Source organism: Astyanax mexicanus, chromosome 13 (assembly GCF_023375975.1).
Source record: "Astyanax mexicanus isolate ESR-SI-001 chromosome 13, AstMex3_surface, whole genome shotgun sequence".
Classification (NCBI taxonomy): Eukaryota; Metazoa; Chordata; class Actinopteri; order Characiformes; family Acestrorhamphidae; genus Astyanax; species Astyanax mexicanus.
This window is the reverse complement of record NC_064420.1, coordinates 43110211-43133167: the sequence shown is the minus strand read 5'-3', so window position 1 is coordinate 43133167 and position 22957 is coordinate 43110211. Positions and strand designations below refer to the sequence as shown.

The window sequence follows — 22957 nt, the reverse complement described above, 5'->3', positions numbered from 1 at the left end:
TTATATACTGACAGCATACATGTATTATCTACAGTTAATCAACCCTGTAATGATTGGAGATAAACCTTAAGGGGATAAACAGCCATGTGCTCAGTTGTGTTTGCACAATTGTGAATGTGCAAAACAGAAAGACACTGAGGAAAAAAAGCAGTCATGTTAAATGTAGACTATAACAATAAGCAGGTGGTGTGTGTGAGCTCCCAGTAGCATTATTTATGAACATGAGGGTAGAACATTGCACAGGTTTGAATATCCGGCACCATTTTAGAGCTGCTCATCGATCAGGCAACATGAAATATTAATGCAGGCTCCCAGTAGACTGTGAACACGGCCTCCATCTACAGGAATGTATCTCAATCAGGCTGCAGACAGAGTGCGCATGTGTGTGTGTGTGTGTGAGAGAAAGAGAGAGAGAGAGAGAGAGAGAACGAGGAAACATGCCTTCATAGATTTAAAAATCTAAACTATGTCCCTTTAGACTCCAAAGAACTACGCTATGGGGCGGCAATATGCGGCCAGGCATGGAACATCTGGCCTGTGAGGTTGTTTAAACTATAAAGAATGATAATGAAAAAAAATAAAATAAAATGCTTCTCTGGTGAGCCTTTGTTTACATTTCTCCCCTGTCTCTCTGTCGCGCTCGGCGTGACTTTAGTTTCTGCTTGTTCTCGTTTTTCCGCCCGTTCTTGGGCTCCTTATCTCCTTATAAGAGTGTTTTTCCCAGCTGTGTCCCAATTCACTAGCTGTAGCTGTAGTGTATTGGACTGCGACCCTGACGACATGGGTTTGATCCCGTGTGAGAGTGTATTTATTTTGATATTTTTTTCCTTTCTTCTTGGGTTTACCTGCTTTGAATTTAAATGTTATGCAACTGGGTTCAACAACCCTCTGGGCTGGAGAGCTACTAGTCTGTAGCACTCCATCCCATAACACTTCATTTTGTGAAACAGAATTTTTTTTTGTGGCCCGTCACGTAATGGCTTGGAAAATATCTGGCCCACGGCCAAACTTAATTGCCGACCCCTGACCTAGAGGCAGGACAGTTCCAGATATCTTAATTAATAAACTCCTAAAAAACACATTTTTTCTGTAAGAAACCCAATAATATAATAATTCTCTAATGAACTAATGATCCTCACCAAGTTGCCCACTGACAGCACATGCTCGAACTGCGGAGTCATTGGATAGTGCTCCATGGCCATGAAGAGAGTGTTGAGGACGATGCATATAGTGATGGCCAGGTCCACAAAGGGGTCCATCACGATCAGGTTCACAATCTCCTTAATCTTCAGCCACGCAGGACAGCACTCCCAGATCAGGAAGATATTCGCAAACTTGTACCAACATGGTGGACACTTCCTCTGAGACTCTTCCAGTTCTATAAAGTACACATTACATATAGTTAATGTGAATTAGCGACTTCAAAAGATGTTCCCGTTCTGATTTTATTCTAATACACAGCTACACAATATGGACAAAAATGTTGGGATGGCTACACACTGCACCTATATAGAAACTTCTATGGCACTGAGTTCTAAATCTAAATCTACAGGCATATTATGGAGTTGCCCCCATCCCTATTGCAGCTCTAACAGCAAGACTTAGACTTTAGTTAGACTTTATTTGGAGTGCAAATATTAAATAAACAAAACATCAATGACTTATTAGTGATGTAGCAACAACTGAAGACATCTACTACTAATTTCCACTTTATTTAGATGTGTATATCCGGGCGTTGCTAGCCCTTTTGTAAGGGGAATCAAGTAAGTTTGTCTCTGGTAATCAAAAAATAAGTACATAAATAAATAGAAATCTTAGAAAGTAGACCACTAAACAGTTTTAAAAATGAAAATACAGCAGTATTTGTGTGTGTGTGTTTGTTTGTGTTTGTGTGTCTGTTTGAGACCAGCCAGTCAGCCATGGATATTGGGTTGTTTTTCTAAAGTAAAATTTCAGGTTCGGGATCATGTGAAAGAATAAGGTAAAAACATTAGAAATACAGCTAATATATATAAAGCTGACTATCAGGTGACTAGCAGATGAATTGGCGGTCTAATTGGCATGGGAAAATTGTGGAGAAAAATAAGAGATAATTAGAAATAAATCTTTGAAGAAAGTATGCTTTGCAGCACTCTGAGACTCGACTCTGTAACTTTACATGGTTTGCTGCTCTGGATAAAAAGTTGCTGTGGTTCCTAAATGCACGATATATCGTTTAAGCCATCGCAATGTGCACTTGAGCAATAGTCACATAGCAGGACGTGCAATGTCACTTAAATCAAATACTTCATGTTGCAATGTTTTGATTCTTGACACAAGAAGTAGATACAGAGCGCTCACTCTGTGTCTGTGTGAGTGACAGGCTGCTGCTGCCTCAGAAGCGTGAGGGGGAGGCAGGAGTAAACACGAGGTAACCGCATGGTTGGGCACGTGCTTGTAAACGTGGACATGTGTGGAAAGCTGTGCAGCTCAGTCCAGCACAGTTTTGCTCAGATATTTCCAGTTACAGCTGAAATCACGCTTTTAATCCTAGAAAAACACTTTTATTCACCTTTTAAAAAGCCATTTAAATGCCTGATTAAAGGGCCAATTACTGTTATGTTGCTGTTTTCCTCAAGTTTTGAGTGACTCAACTCTTGATTGGTCCAGACATGAGACAGCGAGTGAGTGGTGGAGGGGCTGGTGACGTCATGGGCTCTGCATTGTTTAATATTGCGATTTATCTTGTCGAAAAAAAAAAAAACATTTGCAATCATGAAGCCCTATTTTCAAAAATAACCACTTACAAATGATGGTGAAATATCTAGGAGAAAGGAAGCCATTTCACCTACTGTTCCAGCGGTACAATCCTATTACAGAGCCACACTAGAGTTCAGTGAGCTCTTTAGAACCACACAGTCTTTAACTAATGTTTGTAAAGGCAATTACATTCTTGCTTTAAGCTTGATTTAAATTCCCCTGTTCCAATATGACTAAAAATATAAGAGAAATCAATAAATAAGAGGCATTTCCCAATACTTTTGTCCATATAGTGTAGCTATAAGTATAAAACACAAGCAAAAGAAACATAAAATGAAACAAAAAAAGGCAAGCTACCTTCTACTAATGTGTTGGTAATAACACTCATGACACTGTTTGCCCGTTCTTTGCGCCCAAAAGAAGCATTAAGTTGGTCCATAGACACCATTAGAGAGCCTGAGAGTTTCTTCTTAATCTCAACGTCAGTCGTTGGCTGTAGAAAGAAATAGCACTGAGGTTACATAAAAACGCCCCAATAAAAAACACAGTTAAACTGGTGACTGAAGGTTAAAACTGCTTCACAAAAACAGAGGGAAAAGACTGGTTAGGAAAAGATTTTGTGTAATCAGAAAAGTCTTTCAAATACATTGTATGGCAGCATCATGGAGGCTTCAGGCAGAGGAGACTTTAGGTGAGCTAAAGATACAGCTCTGAAAAAAATTAAGAGACCACTTCGGTTTTTGAATCAGTTTCTCTGATTTTGCTATTTATAGGTTTATGTTTGAGTAAAATGAACATTGTTGTTTTATTTTATAAACTACAGACAACATTTCTCCCAAATTCCAAATAAAAATATTGTGATTTAAAGCATTTCTTTGAGAAAATGAGGAATGCAGAGCTTTCAGACCTCAAATAATGCAAAGAAAACAAGTTCATAGTCATAAAGTTTTAAGAAGAAATCAATATTTGGTGGAATAACCCTGGTTTTTAATCACAGTTTTCATGCATCTTGGAATGTTCTCCTCCACCAGTCTTATACACTGCTTTTGGATAACTTTATGCTTTTACTCCTGGTGCAAAAATTCAAGCAGTTCAGCTTGGTTTGATGGCTTGTGCTCATCCATCTTCCTCTTAACTATATTCCAGAGTTTTTTTAATTTGGTAAAATCAAAGAAACTCATAATTTAAGTGGTCTCTTATTTTTCTTTCCAGAGCTGTATCTCTGGAACGAGCTGTGTTTCTGTATAGAGACTCCATCTGTCTGCACACAGATGCAAGGGTCTTGTAGTTCTTTGTAGTTAAAGCTTGTTAAATTAATTAGTTAATTTAATCAATGCACCTTAAGTACATCTCTCTCTCTCTCGTTCTCTGAAGCCTCCATGTTACTGCATCATCCAGGATGCCAGAGGGGCGGCAGTTAACGTGCATCAGCATGCACTCAGTCAAAGAGGAAAAAGTCAGAAGCGTCAGAGAGGAAAATCATAGACACCATGATCCATCAGTCCGCTTTCATGCTGCAGATAACTACACAAGGGCTCTCTGGAAGATCTGTAAGGACTGCAAACTACCATGCTAGCTACGATGAGGAAAGAGAAGAGTCGACTGTTGTCCATTCAAAGAAAGATCAGAAATAAATGACAGATAAAAGAGAGATAAAATGAAAGAAATAGAAAAAAGAAAAAAAGAAAAGTAAGAAAAAAATTTGAAATTAAAAAAAAAAGAAGCTCTCTGCTTTGTCTCCAATCGCAGAAAGACAAAGCCATGGTGCAGCAAGTGAAATATGAGAGGGATGGACTGGGATGTGTCTTAGACAGAAAGCTAAGATTTTAGCCTCACACCATTCTTTAGTCTCCTACAGGACCACACTGTGTGTCTATATCAATTATCTGATCTGAACCCGGATCAACCAGGTCAGAACAAATGGCTGCATTACTGGAGAAATAATAAGATCTTTCCCAACATTACTGCTTAAGTGGTCTGTCACACACTGTCACATGGGACCTTAATGTCCATCCTCTACAAATGGATCTCAAATCACATTATAATTTATTTTCATGAAAGCATTAAGGAAGATATTATAGTTATTGTAGAGGAGTAATGGATTATAACTGAAACACATTTAAAGGTGCAAAATATGAGGAAGAGTGTGTCCTATAGACATGCTGTACTCATGCATTTTTGGACAAGCTAAGCAAATCATCTTATCACGCTTAGTCACCTTTTATTTATAGTGACTTACCATGACTGTTATTCCTATTACAGAGGTCAGGGCTAATATAGTGTTAGGAGTCTTGCCCAAGGACTCTTATTCCCAGACCGGGAACTGAACCCCAGTCTCCAACTAGATGTGGTAGCTCACTGACAGGTAGTGATGTTATCCACTGCGCAAAACACCAACCATTTCAGTACTGGCGAGTGCTCTCCTGTCTGCTTCAACTATCCATACAATGTGAAAAATGGAAATAAATCTACTCATTTCAGTCTTTTACCTAAATGCTGTCACGCAAGACATAGTATCTCCATTTTTGTAAATTTTTCACTTTTTGACATAATGTAAACCACATTAAATGAAACATGCGATAAAGACATATGCATTATTTTAATTAAATATGTTAAATATTATTATATCTATCTCTCGGCCATTAGCAGAGCTTCATCTCAAAACAAAACAGCAAACTAGAGAGCAAAAGTCAAAAGTCATGAAACAAACACAAGAGAGAACAAACAAAAACAAAGAAAGAAAAAAAAAAGAGAGAGAAAGAGAGAGGGACAGGAGAAAGCCAAGACTCCAAGAGGAAAGACGTCCATGCCTAGACTGATCTACTCATAGCCTTCCTTACGCTGTCATCAGAAGCTGCCTTATCTATTATCACCTCAGGCAGAAGGCGTCCTCCAGGCCCAGGCCCGATCAGGGACACCACGCCGTTGCAGTCCACCGTGCTATTGCGCTTGCCGTGGTAGCCGCTGTAGCTGCTGCGGCGGTAGGGGCTGAAGAGCGAGCCGCGTCGCTCCTCGCACTCCTCCACTGTGCTGTGCTCATCGTCCGCAAACTCGTTTTCAGAACCTGCATCCCGACAGCGGCCCTTGAAGCTGAAGATGCTGCTCTTACTGTTGTGCCGTGACAAGAAGGGTGAGCCGGGGATGCTGAGGAGAGACTGAAGCAGAGCAAAAAAAAAAACAGTTAAAAACTTTCTCTGCTGTTTATGTTTAAGTGTTTTCCAGATCAACACTTCATAAATTCCACTTATAGAGGGTTTGATCTTTAGTTCATTACTGCACTGTCCTGTCTGTTAAATTGTCTCATCTGCAGTATTTATTGTATTTATTTTTTTGTAGTGTTATAGTTTTAAGTTGCACTATCGTTACACTTTTGCACTTTATGTTTGTCTATTGTTTATTGTTTATTATGTTGCACCACGGTTCCAGAGGAACGTAATTTTGTTGCACTGTGAACCTGTACTTAGATATAATGACAATAAAAGCCTATTGGCTTGACTTGATTTGATTACGAATCAGAGATCTGTGCTGTGATTGTAAAACTATTATTGTTGCATCTTTAAGCATCTTTTTCTACTATACAGGATTTCCTTTTCCTCGTTATATTGTTACTTTTAAAGTAAAGTATCAATGACGATCCATTTAGTTGATATTTAGTTGGCTTTTTTATTTCTATTTGTTTTAAAAAAAGCATTAGTTACATTAAAATTAAGAAAATTATTAAATGATTAATACATTTGTCAAGAAGGTGACTATAACGTGATTAGGACTGACCAGTGTAATGTATATGAAGAGCTGGTTTTAATGTTGTGGCTGATCTGTGTTTGATCAGGGTATGGTTAAAGTATTATCCAAAGTCTTAGTGTTGAAAAATGAAGAAAAAAAAAAAACTTCAATATCCAGAGAGAAACACAATGATTTGAATGATAAACAAGATGACACACATGACACACATTCTCCATATTCACCCACCTGGTTCATGATGGAGGTCCTGCGGCCTAAGCGGTTGTCAGGAAAGCGGAACCTGCTCCTTTTGCTGCCATCATCCGATTCAGACTTGACAAATTTCTCACTGTCTCCCTTCTCCTTGTCTTGCTCCTTCTGTTTCCACTTCTTTTTACGGTTCCGCCGTTCTTTGGCACTCTTGGAGCTGAGTTTGGACATCTCTGAGGAGCTGCACGACAGGTTCCCCCCTCCATCATCCTCCACTGCATCCTCTGATACGGTACCTGCTGAGGTTGCCATGGCATTCGCCTGCCAAGGCCACAGAGAGAAAGGTTAAACCCATACACAAATACGACTGTAAATCAAGATGGAAGGATATATGGAAAAATATGACAGTTATGATACGATCTGATTTTATTATACACAATAATTTAACACCCAAACTGTTGGCAGACCTGAGCATCCTCTTGCTGTTTCTTCAGCTGCTCTAGCATAGCTTTAAACTCTGCCTCTTTCCGTTCAGACTCTTCCATGGTGGCCTGATTCTGCTCTTCGTAAGCCATGGCTACCACAGCCAGGATCAGATTCACCAGGTAAAAAGAACCCACGAAGATCACCAGCACGAAGAAGATCATGTAAGTTTTCCCTGCTGCCCGCAGAGTCTGTAGAACAAGGAAAAGCACAGGGATTGAGCTGAGAGGTACTCAATATAGTAAATATACCACATTTAAATGAACGCAGAACGCAGCAGCATGTCTGGTCTTCAACCAGCCAAAACGGGCACATGCCACCCCACTGCTCATTGAGCTCCACTGGCTACCAGCTGATGCTCATATCAAATTCAAAGCTCTTACAATCGCCTACAAGGTGATGACAGAAAAGCTCCTTCCTACCTGCACTCACTCCTGAAGGCTTACGTTACCTCCCGGCCGCAGCGCTCCTCCAATGAACGTCGCCTCGCTTTACCAAACATTCACACAAAGCAATCCAGACTGTTCTCATACAGAGTTCCCCAATGGTGGAACAAACTACCTTCCACTACCAGATCAGGAGAATCTCTCGCTATCTTTAATAAACTCCTGAAGACAGAGCTCTTCAAAGAGCACTTACTCTCTTAACACCTCTAACTAACTACCTTCTACTACCAGATCAGGAGAATCTCTCACTATCTTTAAGAAACTCCTGAAGACAGAGCTCTTCAAAGAGCACTTACTCTCTTAACACCTCTAACACACTAACTACTTCTAACCTCATTTCCTTCTTCCCCTCTTTCACTCCTCTTTCCCATTATTTCCCTTCGACCTCCTTTAAGCCCTATCTAAAGATGTTTTACCTTTAAACTTCTATTACCTTGTACTTGACTATTGTTAAGTCGCTTTGGACAAAAGCGTCTGCCACATGTAATGTAATGTAATATAAATCATTTAAAACACAAGTCCTTCAAGTCCTATGATGAAAAAAAACAAAGAACAAAACTGTCTACATTTGGATACAATGCATTCAGATTCACACTGCTACCAGAAACTGCCTTTTGGAGAATGCTAATATGCTTCCATTATACAGAGCCTCCACCACCACTGCTTTGTGGCCTACTTTCACATGTACGCAGCATCCATACATATACATCAGTCCTATTATACAGGACCCCCTCAGGGGTGATGGAGTGTGAGGGAGAGGAGAACAAAAATCCAGAGATTTCCAGAGTAGAGAGGAAAAAATTAGCTGGGACAAACATTTATACCCATGTGGAATCTTATCTTGCTGCCCGCTGTGATGCAGTCCTGCTTTACAACCCTGCACTGATACATTTTTGCCACTTTTCAAAGCTGTTCATAGGGATGTTTAAAGTGTTTGGACTTTATTAACATTATTACCTACTCACACTCATAACTCAGAACCTGTTTCTACATTAACTGTAGCTCCAATTTATCTTTTTAACATTAAAGGTCTCCTTCTGCTAAAATCCACTTTTTCTTGTTCTTTGTGTAATACTATAAGTCTATCCGAGTTGTTTATGATGCTGGACATGAAACCTTTCCTCAGCCTTCATTGTCTGCAGTAGAAAATATTCAGAAAAACGAGTCATTTAGGAAAAGCACCCATGATGACGTCCACACGTGAATTAGTATTCAAGGCCCCGCCCACCTTGGTTTCACTTTCTATATTATTTTATTTAGATATTTTTGTCATTTCCACTGTTGTTCTTTCTATTTATGTGTTTCTTATGTGCTTTTTAATGTTTTTAAAGTTTTTACATTGATAAACTCCTTTATAAACTATTTATAAACCCTTTATAAAGGAGCCTTATTTTAAAATGTTACCCACCAAAGTAGTAGTGAGGTCAGAATATTGAATAATTGCCATCCCACCTCATCCATTCAAAAATATTAAATGGAGCACCATCACCATCATATCATTCCAGAGAACACAGTTCCTCTGCTTTATAGCTCAATGCTGTGGGGGACCTTATAACCACTCTTATATATAACTTATCTCTTTAACATTAAAGGTCCCCTTCCACTAAAATCCACTTTTTCTTGTTCTTTCTGAAATACTCTAGGTCTCACTGGGTTGTATATGATCCTGCACATGAAACTCTTCCTCAACCTCCATTGTCTGCAGTGGCTAGTATAAAAGAAAATATTCAGAAAAACGAGTCGATCAGGAAAAGCACTGTGTCTACGTCAACCCGTGAATTAGTAAGCTAGGCAGCGATGCCGGCTTGTCAGGTAGGAGCTAAACAGCGCTAGGAACAGCATGGCAGAAGTCTGTTCCTGTGTTATTTGAGCAAATAACACATCAGTGTTATTCGCTTTTCCCAGTAATTCAGAGCTAAATAATAAATGGTTAAAAATGTGCCTATGGAACACCACCAGTGAAGTACAATTGAGATAGGTAGGTGCATTTTTAAAACAGTTCTGTTTACACTAGTAAAAAAGTAAAAAACTAATAAAAATCCATAGGGTGGTTCTACTTAAACAAATAACTAATAACCTGTTTCTACATTAGCTACAGCTCTCCATTATCTCTTTAACATTAACACTGAGCAAGTGCCCATACACTACCTACCTACACTAACACCAAAGGGTACTTTAAAATAAGGCTCCTTAATAAATGGTGGTTAATAAAGTATTTATTAATTAGGTTATAAACCATTAATAAGCAGTTATAACACATAAATAGAAAGGGCAACAGTAAAGTAGCCTGTCGTGTCCCAAATAGTGATTCTACATTCATTTATACTGTTAAACCTCAGATCTTACTACTAGATGCTTATCTTACTTGGTCTTTTCCAACATTTCTGTTAAAAACTTTATTCATTTAACTATAATAACATATTAAATAACTAAACTGAATTTTATATTATTTTACTAGGTGATATTTTAGTTATTTCCACTGTTCCATAGAACACAGTTCCTCTGCTTCATAGCTCAATGCTGTGGAGGACCTTATAACCCCTCTAGCCCATGTCTGGCATTATGAATGCTGCCCGCATGTTTATCCAGTGCACAGGATAGTTACATTCTTTTAACAATCTATTTTATATACAAAAGCTATACAAGCTGCATTTGCACATCTGTATCAGTCACATAACTAATTACACAGTTGAACTAGACGATTTGTGATTTTTTTAATAATCACAGATTCCAGCCAATTAGAGCTGGTATTTTTTAGCATTGCAGAGAGTGGGGGAGGGGAGCAGAGTGTGCTGCTCAGGACTGCTCTCACTGAGATGTTTCTGCCATGCATTATAGATGAGCTTTACAGCGGCCACAAGAATAGCCAACACTACTCACTGCATCACACTGACCGGCTGTGAGGGAAACTGAGTAACTGTAACAAACACACTAAAAATAATCCTGCCAATAAATAATCTGTACATTAGAACAGAACAAACCAACTAATAATTGGATAATAATATTATATAATATAATTATATATTTTTTTAGATGTCAATGTGCAAAAGAACAGAAAAAGGAATTTTATTCTAACAACAACTCCTCCAAACTCTAAATAATGATGAACAAAATGTAATACCAAAATGTAATGTAACACCAAAACAGATGTAATACCAGAAATATTTTATGGAAACCCCTAAAAGACTCAAAATCAAAAATCTGTCAGTTCCTAAAATAAATCTGACCCTCTAGTCCACATTAAAGAAAAACATCTAATCCAAATACAAGACTGCTGATCTGACAATGACACTGTAGTAAATGAGTTAATCTAGATGTTCATTTATTTAGCTAAACAACCACAACTGTGTCCAGGACACAAAAATTAAGAGACCACTTCAGTTTCTGAATCAGTTTCTCTGATCTTGCTATTTATAGGCATATATTTGAGTAAAATAAACATTGTTGTTTTATTTTATAAACTACAGACAACATTTTTCCCAAATGCCAAATAGAAATATTGTAATTTAGAGCATTTAGTTGCAGAAAATGAGAAATGGCTGAAATAACAAAAAAGATGCAGAGCTTTCAGCCCTCAAATAATGCTTTTAAAAAAAGTTTTTAGAGTTCAGAAATTAATATTTGGTGGAGTAACCCTTAGCATGTTCTCCTCCACCAGTCTTACACACTGCTTTTGGATAACTTTATGCCTTTACTCCTGGTGCAAACATTCAAGCAGTTCTGTTTGGTTTGATGGCATGTGATCATCCATCTTCCTCTTGATTATATTCCAGGGGGTTTAAATTTGATAAAATCAAAGCATTCAAGGGTTTCATCCGTGAATATGAATGCATATGAAAAACGTTTAAAAAAATATTTCAATAAAAGTGTTGCCATAACATTTAAACACTGATGTCTAATTAATATAAAAAAAAGTTTAAAACATAGATACATGTATGTCAGATTATCACCTATGCACTAGTGCACACGCCTATGCACTAGTGCACACGCCTGATGGAACATTCAGCAGATGGTAAAAAACATGACCCCTACCAGCTGGTACAAGTTCTCCCAAAAGTCTTGCGTCATGAGGCGGAAAAGAGCCAGGAAGGCCCAGCCAAAGCTGTCGAAGCTGGTGTAGCCGTAGTTTGGATTCCTTCCAGCCTTCATACATGTGTAGCCCTCTGGACAACGGCTGAGATAAAACGCACAATCAGAAAGCACTACTCTCTCCAGCACACAGATCTTATTAAAATAAGATACAGCACTTCCAGAACATTCAAAGAGGATTTGATTACATGAACATTTAACATTAACGCTCTGCTCTGAACGAGAGAGAGAACGAGAGAGACTAACTCACCCAGAGTCTGAGCTGTTTCCACATAAAAGAGCATCCAGAGTGCCAGGGAGGAAGTAGAAATTGGCTGATGGCAAAGAGGGAAAGAGCTAAAGTTAATTATATGAGCAATAGAGTTTAATCCAGTTTCAGCCAATCTGAGGTCTATTATTACAAATGATTACAGATTTAAATAAATATAAAGTGAAATAAAGTGACTGCACTTCTGTACTTCGAAAATCTAGAAAACTAAAGCAAAAACAAAAGTACAAATTACATTTATATTTCCAGATTTTTTTTTCTTTTTTTTCTGAAGCGGTTCGCTTGTGGTGAGAATGTGAGATGGTCTCAATGTGACCCAGCTATCAAATATACTTCTATTTAATTGAGCTAAACTGCTGATAAGGTGCACTTTAATGATATATTAGCCAGATAATACACTGCTATGAACAAAAGTTGTCTCTTCTGCTCCTCCATGCTGTTTACACATGTAGTAATGTGCTGCGTTCACTGCTCTCATCTGTACTGCATGTCCCATTGAAAACACTGTGCAGCGCAGCAGCACATTTTCAGCATTAAGTGTTAAAGCAGCTTCATATTGCACAGATATACATGCTGGAAAACAGAATCTTCTCACTATATTTACTTTTTTTACTTTTGCACTAGACAGCTCTGACCAATTAGAGGAGACAATGTGCTTGCATGGTTTATAGGTGTGTATTTTGGTGTGTTTAGGTTTATGACTGTGTGAAACCAAACCAAACAGAGGGAGAAACGCTCCAAATAAACTTATCAACTGATCTGGACCAAAGAAACCTAAAAATTACAGGTGTAAAAATGCTCTTTTATACTCAGCAAATTAAGTTCTAATTCACAAATCCTCACACCCAAGCTGAGATGTACAATTAAAAAAAATAAAAAAGTTTTCTCTATCCGATTTATTTATTTATGCATTTTTTATTCCAGCTACCCACATTGGCTCTATCTCCCCTCAAACATACAAGTATGTATTTGTATTTTAATTTACACAAATAATATAAATATAATTGCATTGTTTACATTTAAATATCCACTATAAAAACCTGCATCTTAAGAACAAGTGCGATAAATCGCAGTTAATCACAGAATATTGTTGTGATTAATCTGATTCATTTTTAAGTGATTGACACTACTATTTTAGATATATAAAATGTCAACCATCAAGAAATAACGGACTGTTTTGATGTCAACAATATAACAATATTTTCCTAAATTTTGCCACTTCTGATGCAGTTTGTTTCTACAACCATGTTCTTAGAAAAATGCTACTTAATGTTTTTCAAAGCATCTCTGTGCTACACAGGGTTCCCACAGGTCCTTAAAAAGTCTTAAAATTACTTAAAATAAAATCCTGGTAATTAAGGTCTTAAATTGTCTTAAATTTACTCTAAATTTGCAGTAGGTATTACATTTTCAGACGGTGCGTTTAATGCTGGTGGGAAAGCACATACTAATGTTAGTGGTGAGTTAGCTAACTTTACCGGGGAGACTAACTAGCTCCCAGAGAGAGGACTAAGGTTAGCATCGAGCTAGCTAACATACTGTTATTAGCAGTGAGCTAGCTACATTAGCGGGGAGCGGACTAAGGTTAGCAGCGAGCTAGCTAACATGCTAACGTTAGTGACGTTAGCTAGTTACTGGGGAGAGAACTAAGGTTAGCTAAAAGCTAGCTAATATTAGCTGAAAGCTAGCTAATGTCATCAGGGATAGAAGTTTAGTGGAGAGCTAGCTAACATTAGCAGTGAGCTAGCTAACATACTAAAGTAAGTGGGGAATTAGCTATGTTACTGGGGAGAGAACTAAGGTTAGCAGAGAGCCAGCTACTAACGTTAGTAGTGAGTTAGCTATGTTACTGGGGACAGAACTAAGGTTAGCAGAAAGCTAGCTAACATACTAATGTTAATAGCGAGCTAGCTACCATACCATACAACCTTAGTGGCGACTTGGCTAACTATGTTACCGGGGAGAGAACAAAGTTTAGCGGAGAGCTAGCTAACATTAGCAGCGAGCTAGCTAACATACTAGCTTTAGTGGCGAGTTAGCTAACGTTACCGGGGAGAGAACTAAGTTTAGCAGAAAGCTAGCTAACATACTAATGATAATAGCAAGCTAGCTAACATACTAACATAAGTGGTGACTTGGCTAACTATGTTACTGGGGAGAGAACTAAGTTTAGCGGAGAGCTAGCTAACATACTAATGTTAAGAGCGAGCTAGCTACCATACCATACAACCTTAGTGGTGACTTGGCTAACTATGTTACCGGGGAGAGAACAAAGTTTAGCGGAGAGCTAGCTAACATTAGCAGCGAGCTAGCTAACATACTATCTTTAGTGTCGAGTTAGCTAACGTTACCGGGGAGAGAACTAAGTTTAGCAGAAAGCTAGCTAACATACTAATGATAATAGCAAGCTAGCTAACATACTAACATAAGTGGCGACTTGGCTAACTATGTTACCGGGGAGAGAACAAAGTTTAGCGAAGAGCTAGCTAACATTAGCAGCGAGCTAGCTAACATATTAACGTTAGTGGTGAGTTAGCTAACGCTACCAGGGAGAGAACTAAGTTTAGCAGAAAGCTAGCTAACATACTAATGTTAATAGCGAGCTAGCTAACATACTAACATAAGTGGTGACTTGGCTTACTATGTTACCAGGGAGAGAACTAAGTTTAGCAGAAAGCTAGCTAACATACTAATGTGAATAACGAGCTAGCTAACATACTTACATAAGTGGTGACTTGGCTAACTATGTTACCACGGAGAGAACTAAGTTTAGCAGAAAGCTAGCTAACATACTAATGTTAAGAGCGAGCAAGCTAACATACTAACATAAGTGGTGACTTGGCTAACTATGTTACCAGGGAGAGAACTAAGTTTAGCAGAGAGCTAGCTAACAAATTAATGTTAATAGCGAGCTAGCTAACATACTAACGTTAGTGGTGAGTTAGCTAACGTTACCAGGGAGAGAACTAAGTTTAGCAGAAAGCTAGCTAACATACTAATGTTAATAGCGAGCTAGCTACCATACCATACAACCTTAGTGGCGACTTGGCTAACTATGTTACCGGGGAGAGAACAAAGTTTAGCGGAGAGCTGGCTAACATTAGCAGCAAGCTAGCTAACATACTAACTTTAGTGGTGAGTTAGCTAACGTTACCAGGTAGAGAACTAAGTTTAGCAGAAAGCTAGCTAACATACTAATGTTAATAGCGAGCTAGCTAACATACTAACATAAGTGGTGACTTGGCTAACTATGTTACTGGGGAGAGAACTAAGTTTAGCGGAGAGCTAGCTAACATACTAATGTTAATAGCGAGCTAGCTAACATACTAACATAAGTGGTGACTTGGCTTACTATGTTACCAGGGAGAGAACTAAGTTTAGCAGAAAGCTAGCTAACATACTAATGTGAATAACGAGCTAGCTAACATACTTACATAAGTGGTGACTTGGCTAACTATGTTACCACGGAGAGAACTAAGTTTAGCAGAAAGCTAGCTAACATACTAATGTTAAGAGCGAGCAAGCTAACATACTAACATAAGTGGTGACTTGGCTAACTATGTTACCAGGGAGAGAACTAAGTTTAGCAGAGAGCTAGCTAACATATTAATGTTAATAGCGAGCTAGCTAACATACTAACGTTAGTGGTGAGTTAGCTAACGTTACCAGGGAGAGAACTAAGTTTAGGAGAAAGCTAGCTAACATACTAATGTTAATAGCGAGCTAGCTACCATACCATACAACCTTAGTGGCGACTTGGCTAACTATGTTACCGGGGAGAGAACAAAGTTTAGCGGAGAGCTGGCTAACATTAGCAGCAAGCTAGCTAACATACTAACGTTAGTGGTGAGTTAGCTAACGTTACCAGGTAGAGAACTAAGTTTAGCAGAAAGCTAGCTAACATACTAATGTTAATAGCGAGCTAGCTAACATACTAACATAAGTGGTGACTTGGCTAACTATGTTACTGGGGAGAGAACTAAGTTTAGCAGAAAGCTAGCTAACATACTAATGTTAAGAGCGAGCTAGCTACCATACTAACATAAGTGGTGACTTGGCTTACTATGTTACCAGGGAGAGAACTAAGTTTAGCAGAGAGCTAGCTAACATTAGCAGGTAGCTAGCTAGCATACAAACATTAGCAGCAAGCTAGCTAACATGCTAACATAATAACGTTACCGGCAAGTTATGTTACCCGGAAGAAAACTTGTTTCGTTTCACTGTGTACTCTGTATATAGCTGAAATGACAATAAAAACCACTTTGACAAAACAAAAAACAAATAGGAAACTTTAAGTTTTGATTTCAATACAATATTTTTTTTTTCTACCAAAGATGTTTAACTATATTTTTGTGTCTTAAATTATATTTGAAGGTCTTAAAAAGCATTAAATTTGACTCTTTAAATGGTGCAAGAACCCTGGCTACAGCATGAATCTTCTGAAGGTCACACTATAAGTGTAAGCATTGTGTGAGTGCTTGTCTCCACTGTAGGAGTGTTTAGGATGCTGCTCACTCTCGTTCATGATGTATTCATTCCAGTCAAAGCGGCTGCTGTTGCCTTGGTAGCTTTCCGTGATGTTGATGGGCCAGATAACACACTTCTGCCGCAGGTTCCCCATGAAGAGCTGAAGGCCGATCAGAGCAAACACACTGAGGCAGAAAACAGTGAGGATCATCACGTCCGACAGCTTCTTCACTGACTGGATCAAGGCGCCAACAATGGTCTTCAGACCTGGGAGGTGGTGAGGAATAATACATACACCATACACACACAGGCAGGCACACACACACACACACACACACATATACACACAGAGGAACATGGGTCGTTGTATGTGTGTTCACCTGCGAGGGGTAGTTGAAAGGGGTCTCAAGGCATGATAAGGAGATGAGAGGCATCCTCAAAAAAATAATTGTAGGTACTGAATGATGCAGCCAATTTCATTCAGTAGTTATATTGAATTCTATTTTCAACTACACTGCAAAAAGAGGGGAAAAAATGGGCTGACAAAAAAATAAATCTAGTTAAAGTAGATTTAGGGTGCTTTTACACTGACCAGGTTTAATCTGGTCCAAAATAGCAGGTGTGAAAGATGCCATAAACCACAATACTAACATAAGTACCCAAATTTGGTCCAACTAAAAGAGGTGTTCTCTGTCCAGATCTACTCAACCATGCTCTGGTTCGTCTGCAGTGTAAAAAAAACAAAACACTTTTTTCTAGATTATTCAGACTTTCAGACCAATTACAGGAAGCTATTGTGAGCCTTTAACAACTGATTATACTGGTGAATCTACTGTAACAGTAGATTGACAAATCTATGAAATTAAGAGACCACTTAAAAATGATAAGATTCTTTGATTTTACCAATCTGAAAACCTCTGGAACATAATCAAGAGGCTTGAATCTTTGCACCAGGAGTGGCATAAAGTTATCCAAATGCATGAAAACTGTGATTAAAAACCAGGGTTATTCCACCAAATATTGATTTCTGAACTCTTAAAACTTTATGAATATGAACCTGTTTTCTTTGCATTATTTGAGGTCTGGAAGCTCTGTATCTTTTTTGTTATTTCAGCCATTTCTCATTTTCTGCAAATAAATGCTCTAAATGACAATATTTTTATTTGGAATTTGGGAGAAATGTTGTCTGTAGTTTATAGAATAAAACAACAATATTAATTTTACTCAAACATAAACCTGTAAATAGCAAAATCAGAGAAACTGCTTCAGAAACTAAAGTGGTCTCTTCATTTTTTCCAGAGCTGTAGGTGATGACTGCAGGATTACCAAAGTAATTTGGTTCGCTTACTAAACTGCAGTGTGCAAAAATTAAGTGCTATTTCTTTTTTGGCAATTCTTCGCTAAGGATACATTATGTGTGCATCTGCACATCTGTTTCAGCAACAAACGTGTCTTAATATAGCTGAACCACACAAACGATCCGTATGCGATCCATTAACCATGCAGCGTATCTTTGCTGTCATAACAACGGGAAAAGTATGCTTTTCACGGCTCCAAACACAAAAAAGGCGAGTACAAATTTTCTTAATCAATAATGGGTGTGTTTTGGGCATGACATGAAATATACCAATCAGTGTGACAGTTGTCATACCCTTTAAGAGAGAGGTGTGCTCTTACTTTGCGGATTGACATTTTAACGGCGCAGCTTCCTGGACGTGTTCATCGCTTCTCAGCAGAGGAAACTGACCTGTTTGTTCATGCTGTAAAGGTGTGTCAGCAGGTAATTTACGAGAAAAGCAACATTATTTTATTCTGTACACTGTTTATCGTTGACTGCTGTCTAGATTGTATTCAGTCAGTGGTGTAGCTGTGTTTTTCATTGCCAAGACAGCAATATGCCAGAAATTCACATTTACATTTAGATTATTTAACCTTGAACCACTGCGCCCACCAGCATAGATATATTCTCAAGCGCCTTTGCAATTTAAATGACACAGGTGCCAGGTGTGAAAATAGACTGTTGACGGGGTGTAAGATAGCGATGAGCATTGCGACACACCTTGTGCAGTGTAGATAGAAAGTTTAGTGAAGCTCACAGTGTGGAAAATAATAATATATAATTATAAAAATAATCCAAAGAAAAAAATTATATATTTTTTACAGTGTAGTTGGTGGTACAAGCTATACACACACAATCCAATGTGTTTCAGAAATGTTGATCAATATTTAATATAAAAGTTATTGAGTTATTGAGGTTTCAACGTTTAAACCAATTGCTATTATCATGCCCAGATCTCCTTTATAGACTGAGAAAAAACACTTACACACAGAACAATAAAATCAACAGTAATTATATACTCTTATTATTACGATAGTCACACAACATTACACAGAAACTCAGGGAACCATCTCTTTAAATGCTCTTTCACTATGAACATACAGTAAGGTAATTTATGAAGTGGGTTATCAGCAAATTTATCAATTATTTCTCCAGTTAGACTGAGACTGGGCTGCTGTCAATTCCCAGCACCGTGAGAGGAAAGTTTCGGGATTAACCTAAAGAATGAGAACCTTAGCAACAAAGAGAGGACTCCCTGTTACGCTCAGAAGATCCGGACATCCATTAATCTATAAATACTGCAGCACAACAAGAGGGCCATGAAAAAAGAAGAGAGGAACAGGCACGGGAGAGGGGGGTGGGGATCACATGCAGGTCATTTAAACTCTAAGGCTGAATGGATGCAGTCCAATGCTGAAGTGTCACGCAGCTTCATTGGACTTGCTGTATCATGTCATTAGAACTGCATTGGTCCAAACCCAGCAAGCCCTGTCAATCAAACCAAAAACAACTCGCAGAGCCATTCGCTGAGCCGGCCTCTGGCCCACACTCAACATCTGCTAAATCTGAGTCGGGTTATTTAGATTTCCAAAAGTCAACCAAAATCTCATTGGATCCCTATTAGATGTGTTTTTGACTGTATGTTAACACTTTACAATTAGGGTACATTAATTAACATGACTTAATACTTATTAAGATAGTAGTTAAAACAAAAAAAAATGTTTAACTGAATTCATTGCTATTTACAGCATTATTTATCAATAAAATTTAGTCATGTTTAATAATGTCTTATCAAGTGTCAATTAGAAATTAGTTGAGACATTACTTATTTAACCGTTTAATCATGTTTATTACTGTAGTAAGTACTGTTACTGCTTATAACTGTACTGATTTTTTTGTATGTATAATTAACCATTTTTATCATTATAAGAACATGCATTTAATAAAGCTTTAGTTTTGCTAAATATAATTAGTTTTGCGTAATATAACAACTAACTATAATTACATGTATTTATATCGCTATATACACTAATTCCACAAAATCAACACTAGTATCTGCAAAACATAATGTTTAGAAATGTATCCTTCATAATTTGGCCTATTCTCATTTATTCTGGGGGTGGGACTAATCATTAAATAAAAAAATGTTGAGTAAGATCATTTTCCCCTTTAAGATGATTCTAATTGAAAATAGTTATGGATATTTCCACCTAAAATACTTTATTAGAGAGGGATTCTGAACTAACTATTATTGGTAAAATAATCTCCGCCCCCTCATGCCGGTACAGGATAATGTAGCCACAAATCAGAGGCCTTAGGCAAAAGTTAAAGACCTGAAGGTAAGGCTTTTTAATTTATATTAAAAAATAATATTACAAATAATAGTTTTAGTATTATTTTAAAACACTGCTGGCAATTCCTAAAAATGCAATGCAGTACTGTAAAGCCATCTGTCGTTCGCACAAACCTCACAGTGATAAAAATAACTTGTACTGTTCAATATATTTATAATTAGGGATGCACCAATGTGGGAATTCTGGGCCAATATCCGATATTTCACACGTATATATCTGCCAATGCTGATACAGATATACATATTTACAACTTACAGAGAGATTAGACACCCCATTATAACTTTATAAGCAAATGTAAAATATTACTTTGCTTTTCATTTCAGCTTTCAACCAGCTGTACGGAAATAATGAAATTGAATGTTTTATTCCATTTTTTTTCGTTTTACATTTATTTAGCTAACTGGTTCTTAAACTGTTCAAAGCTTTTAACCCTTTTTTATTTTATTATAATTAACAGGCTAAATAAAACAACAGATCTATTAAAACCAATACAAAAAAAATAAAATTACCTTTAATTAATCGAAGTAGTGCAGCCAGTGGTGGCCAATTATAGTAGTATGATCAGTGTCACTTTGTCCTTTTCCAGTATCCAATAAATACATGAGCAAATATTGTTTCGAAATATTAGGCAAATCTAAAAGCAATTATCAGATGATCCCAGTATAATTACGCATCCTTCTTCATAACTATTTACTGCTGCATTTATTTTCATTTATTGGAGTTATTTTTGAGTTATGTTTTTCCAGTTTTTTTTGTTTCAGTTTTAATTTTTGATACTTTTTTTCAATTTCCTAGCTGGATTTCATGATTTCCACTGCAAATAAAGTAAATTCAAAAAAGTGAAATAAAAAACAAACAAAAAAAAAATTAAATAAATATGTCGGCCAAGCTTTTAGTAGACTGTTATTATAAAAGGAAGTGTTCTCCAAAGCATCATGCAGCATAAAATATATCACAAACTAGGCTTGGCAGTCTTCATAAATAAGTAAGAGGTATTTTCTTTGGGAGTTCACTGAAAGCTATTGCAATTTTTATCTGAGGAAACTCTCTGAGAATAGAGAGCATGCTAACATTACTGTAAAAAAAATATTATATACTTGAAAAGGTGTAATGTCTACTTTAAATGTCTATAGCGTCTAAAAGTGAGTGTTTAATATATTCAAATTCCAAAGTCTGTTATATCTATTATATACTAAATAAAACAATAAAAATGCCACTTCTGCTTATAGATCATAGCCACTTGTGCTTTCCAAAGCAGTGCAATGAATGCAGACAATGTACAGCCAAATTTGCAACCACAGTCTGAGGCAGAATCACCTATTTATTACTCATTAGGTAGCCTTGTGTGTCTCAGCCCATCTTTATTGAGCTTATAGCGCAGAAACCAAGTGGGTGTTTTTTTTTTTTTTGTGACGCAAGAAATATGATAATGGGCAGAGCTACACATTTATATTTACATTTACAGCATTTAGCTGAAGCTCAAATGTTCTTTTTTCGTCAATTTATTATATCGCAATATTAAACAATGAAGGGCCTATGATGTCACCAGCCCCGTCTGGACCGATCAAGAGCTGAGTCAGCGCCAAGCACTCAAAACCTGAGGAAAACATTAAAACTATAGTAATCGGCCCCATAATCAGCCATTTAAATGGCTTTTTAAAAGGTAAATAAGAGCGTTTTTCTGGGATTAAAAGCGTGAATTCATCTGAAACTGGAAATATCTGCACCGCAAAACTGTGCTGGACTGAGATGCACAGCTTTTGACACGTGCCCACATTTACGAGCACGTGTCCAACCATGTGGATTATGGAGGCCATGTGGTTACCTCATGTTTACTCCTGACCCCCCATCTCATGCTTCTCAGGCAGCAGCAGCCTGTGACAGACACAGAGACAGTGCTGTGTATCTACTTCTTGTGTCAAGAATCAAAACATTGCAACAAGACGTGTTTGATTTAGTTGCCTTAAGTGACGTTGCACATCCTGGGATGTGACTATTGCTTTTTATTTACTATTGACGATGCTTAAACAATATATATCGTGCAGCCCTAATAGTCACCCAGACCTGGATTTGAACCCCATGTCTCCTACTTGGTAGTTTACTGGCAGTTGGTGGTGTTATCCACAGCACCACACCAACCACCATACTGCAGACCTGCTAGACCTGTGGTTGCTTTACTTTTACTTTTGAGAGTGATTGTGCTGTTCATGTTTTTTTTTTTAAAGTGACTAAAGCAGAATGTTTTAATGTATACTTATTTACAGTATATGCACTAATGTTATTTAGACCTAGTTCTAATACAGGTTTCTAACAAAATGAACCAGCAAATTAAGAAATTTGACGTGACTGATTTGTCTCTATTGAATTCTATAAATTCTGTTTTAGTTCATCTTACAGTAGCCGAATAAAACAGTGTTTAACAGTGTTACACAGGTTAGATTAAATATTGGTTAAATATTGTCTACTGTTGAAGAAATGCTGAGTTTGAGTAAGAGTATATGTCCTTTAAGATAAAAGAAAAGTGCTGTAATTATGGGACTCTGACCACAGTGGACTTGTAGACTGCAAAGCCTATCAAAAATGTATAAGTACCATTTTTGATCATTTTAGAGGTTGAAAAAAAGCAAAGAAAACGGTCGTCTCGAAATGAACCTCTGCTTAAAACACTAAAAACCAAATGTAAAGAAAATAGAAACGGGTCAAACAGAAAAACTCAGCCTCAGTGTTTAAATTGGGCCTCACCTGGAATGACAGAGATAGTTTTCAATGCTCGGAGAACTCTGAACGTTCTCAGCGCAGATACATTCCCCAGGTCCACAAACTCTGTTACATATCTGAAATA

At 37.5% G+C, this 22957-nt stretch overlaps 1 protein-coding gene across 5 annotated transcripts in view; it reads right to left on the bottom strand.

The window, feature by feature from the left end:
• Nucleotides 1–22957, bottom strand: part of scn8aa (sodium channel, voltage gated, type VIII, alpha subunit a) — a 99671-nt gene that overhangs the window by 34632 nt on the left and 42082 nt on the right. For 2 of the 5 annotated variants that reach the window (XM_049463023.1, XM_049463025.1), the window contains exons 6-14: nucleotides 22858–22949; nucleotides 16471–16689; nucleotides 11938–12001; nucleotides 11631–11772; nucleotides 7137–7343; nucleotides 6709–6990; nucleotides 5580–5894; nucleotides 3097–3232; nucleotides 1140–1378 (exon numbers count right to left, since the gene is read on the bottom strand). In XM_049463023.1, coding sequence (XP_049318980.1) covers nucleotides 1140–1378; nucleotides 3097–3232; nucleotides 5580–5894; nucleotides 6709–6990; nucleotides 7137–7343; nucleotides 11631–11772; nucleotides 11938–12001; nucleotides 16471–16689; nucleotides 22858–22949 — 1696 coding nt within the window. The remainder of the gene's footprint in view (nucleotides 1–1139; nucleotides 1379–3096; nucleotides 3233–5579; nucleotides 5895–6708; nucleotides 6991–7136; nucleotides 7344–11630; nucleotides 11773–11937; nucleotides 12002–16470; nucleotides 16690–22857; nucleotides 22950–22957) is intronic. The other 3 variants (XM_049463026.1, XM_049463024.1, XM_049463028.1) reach the window with 3 other exon arrangements.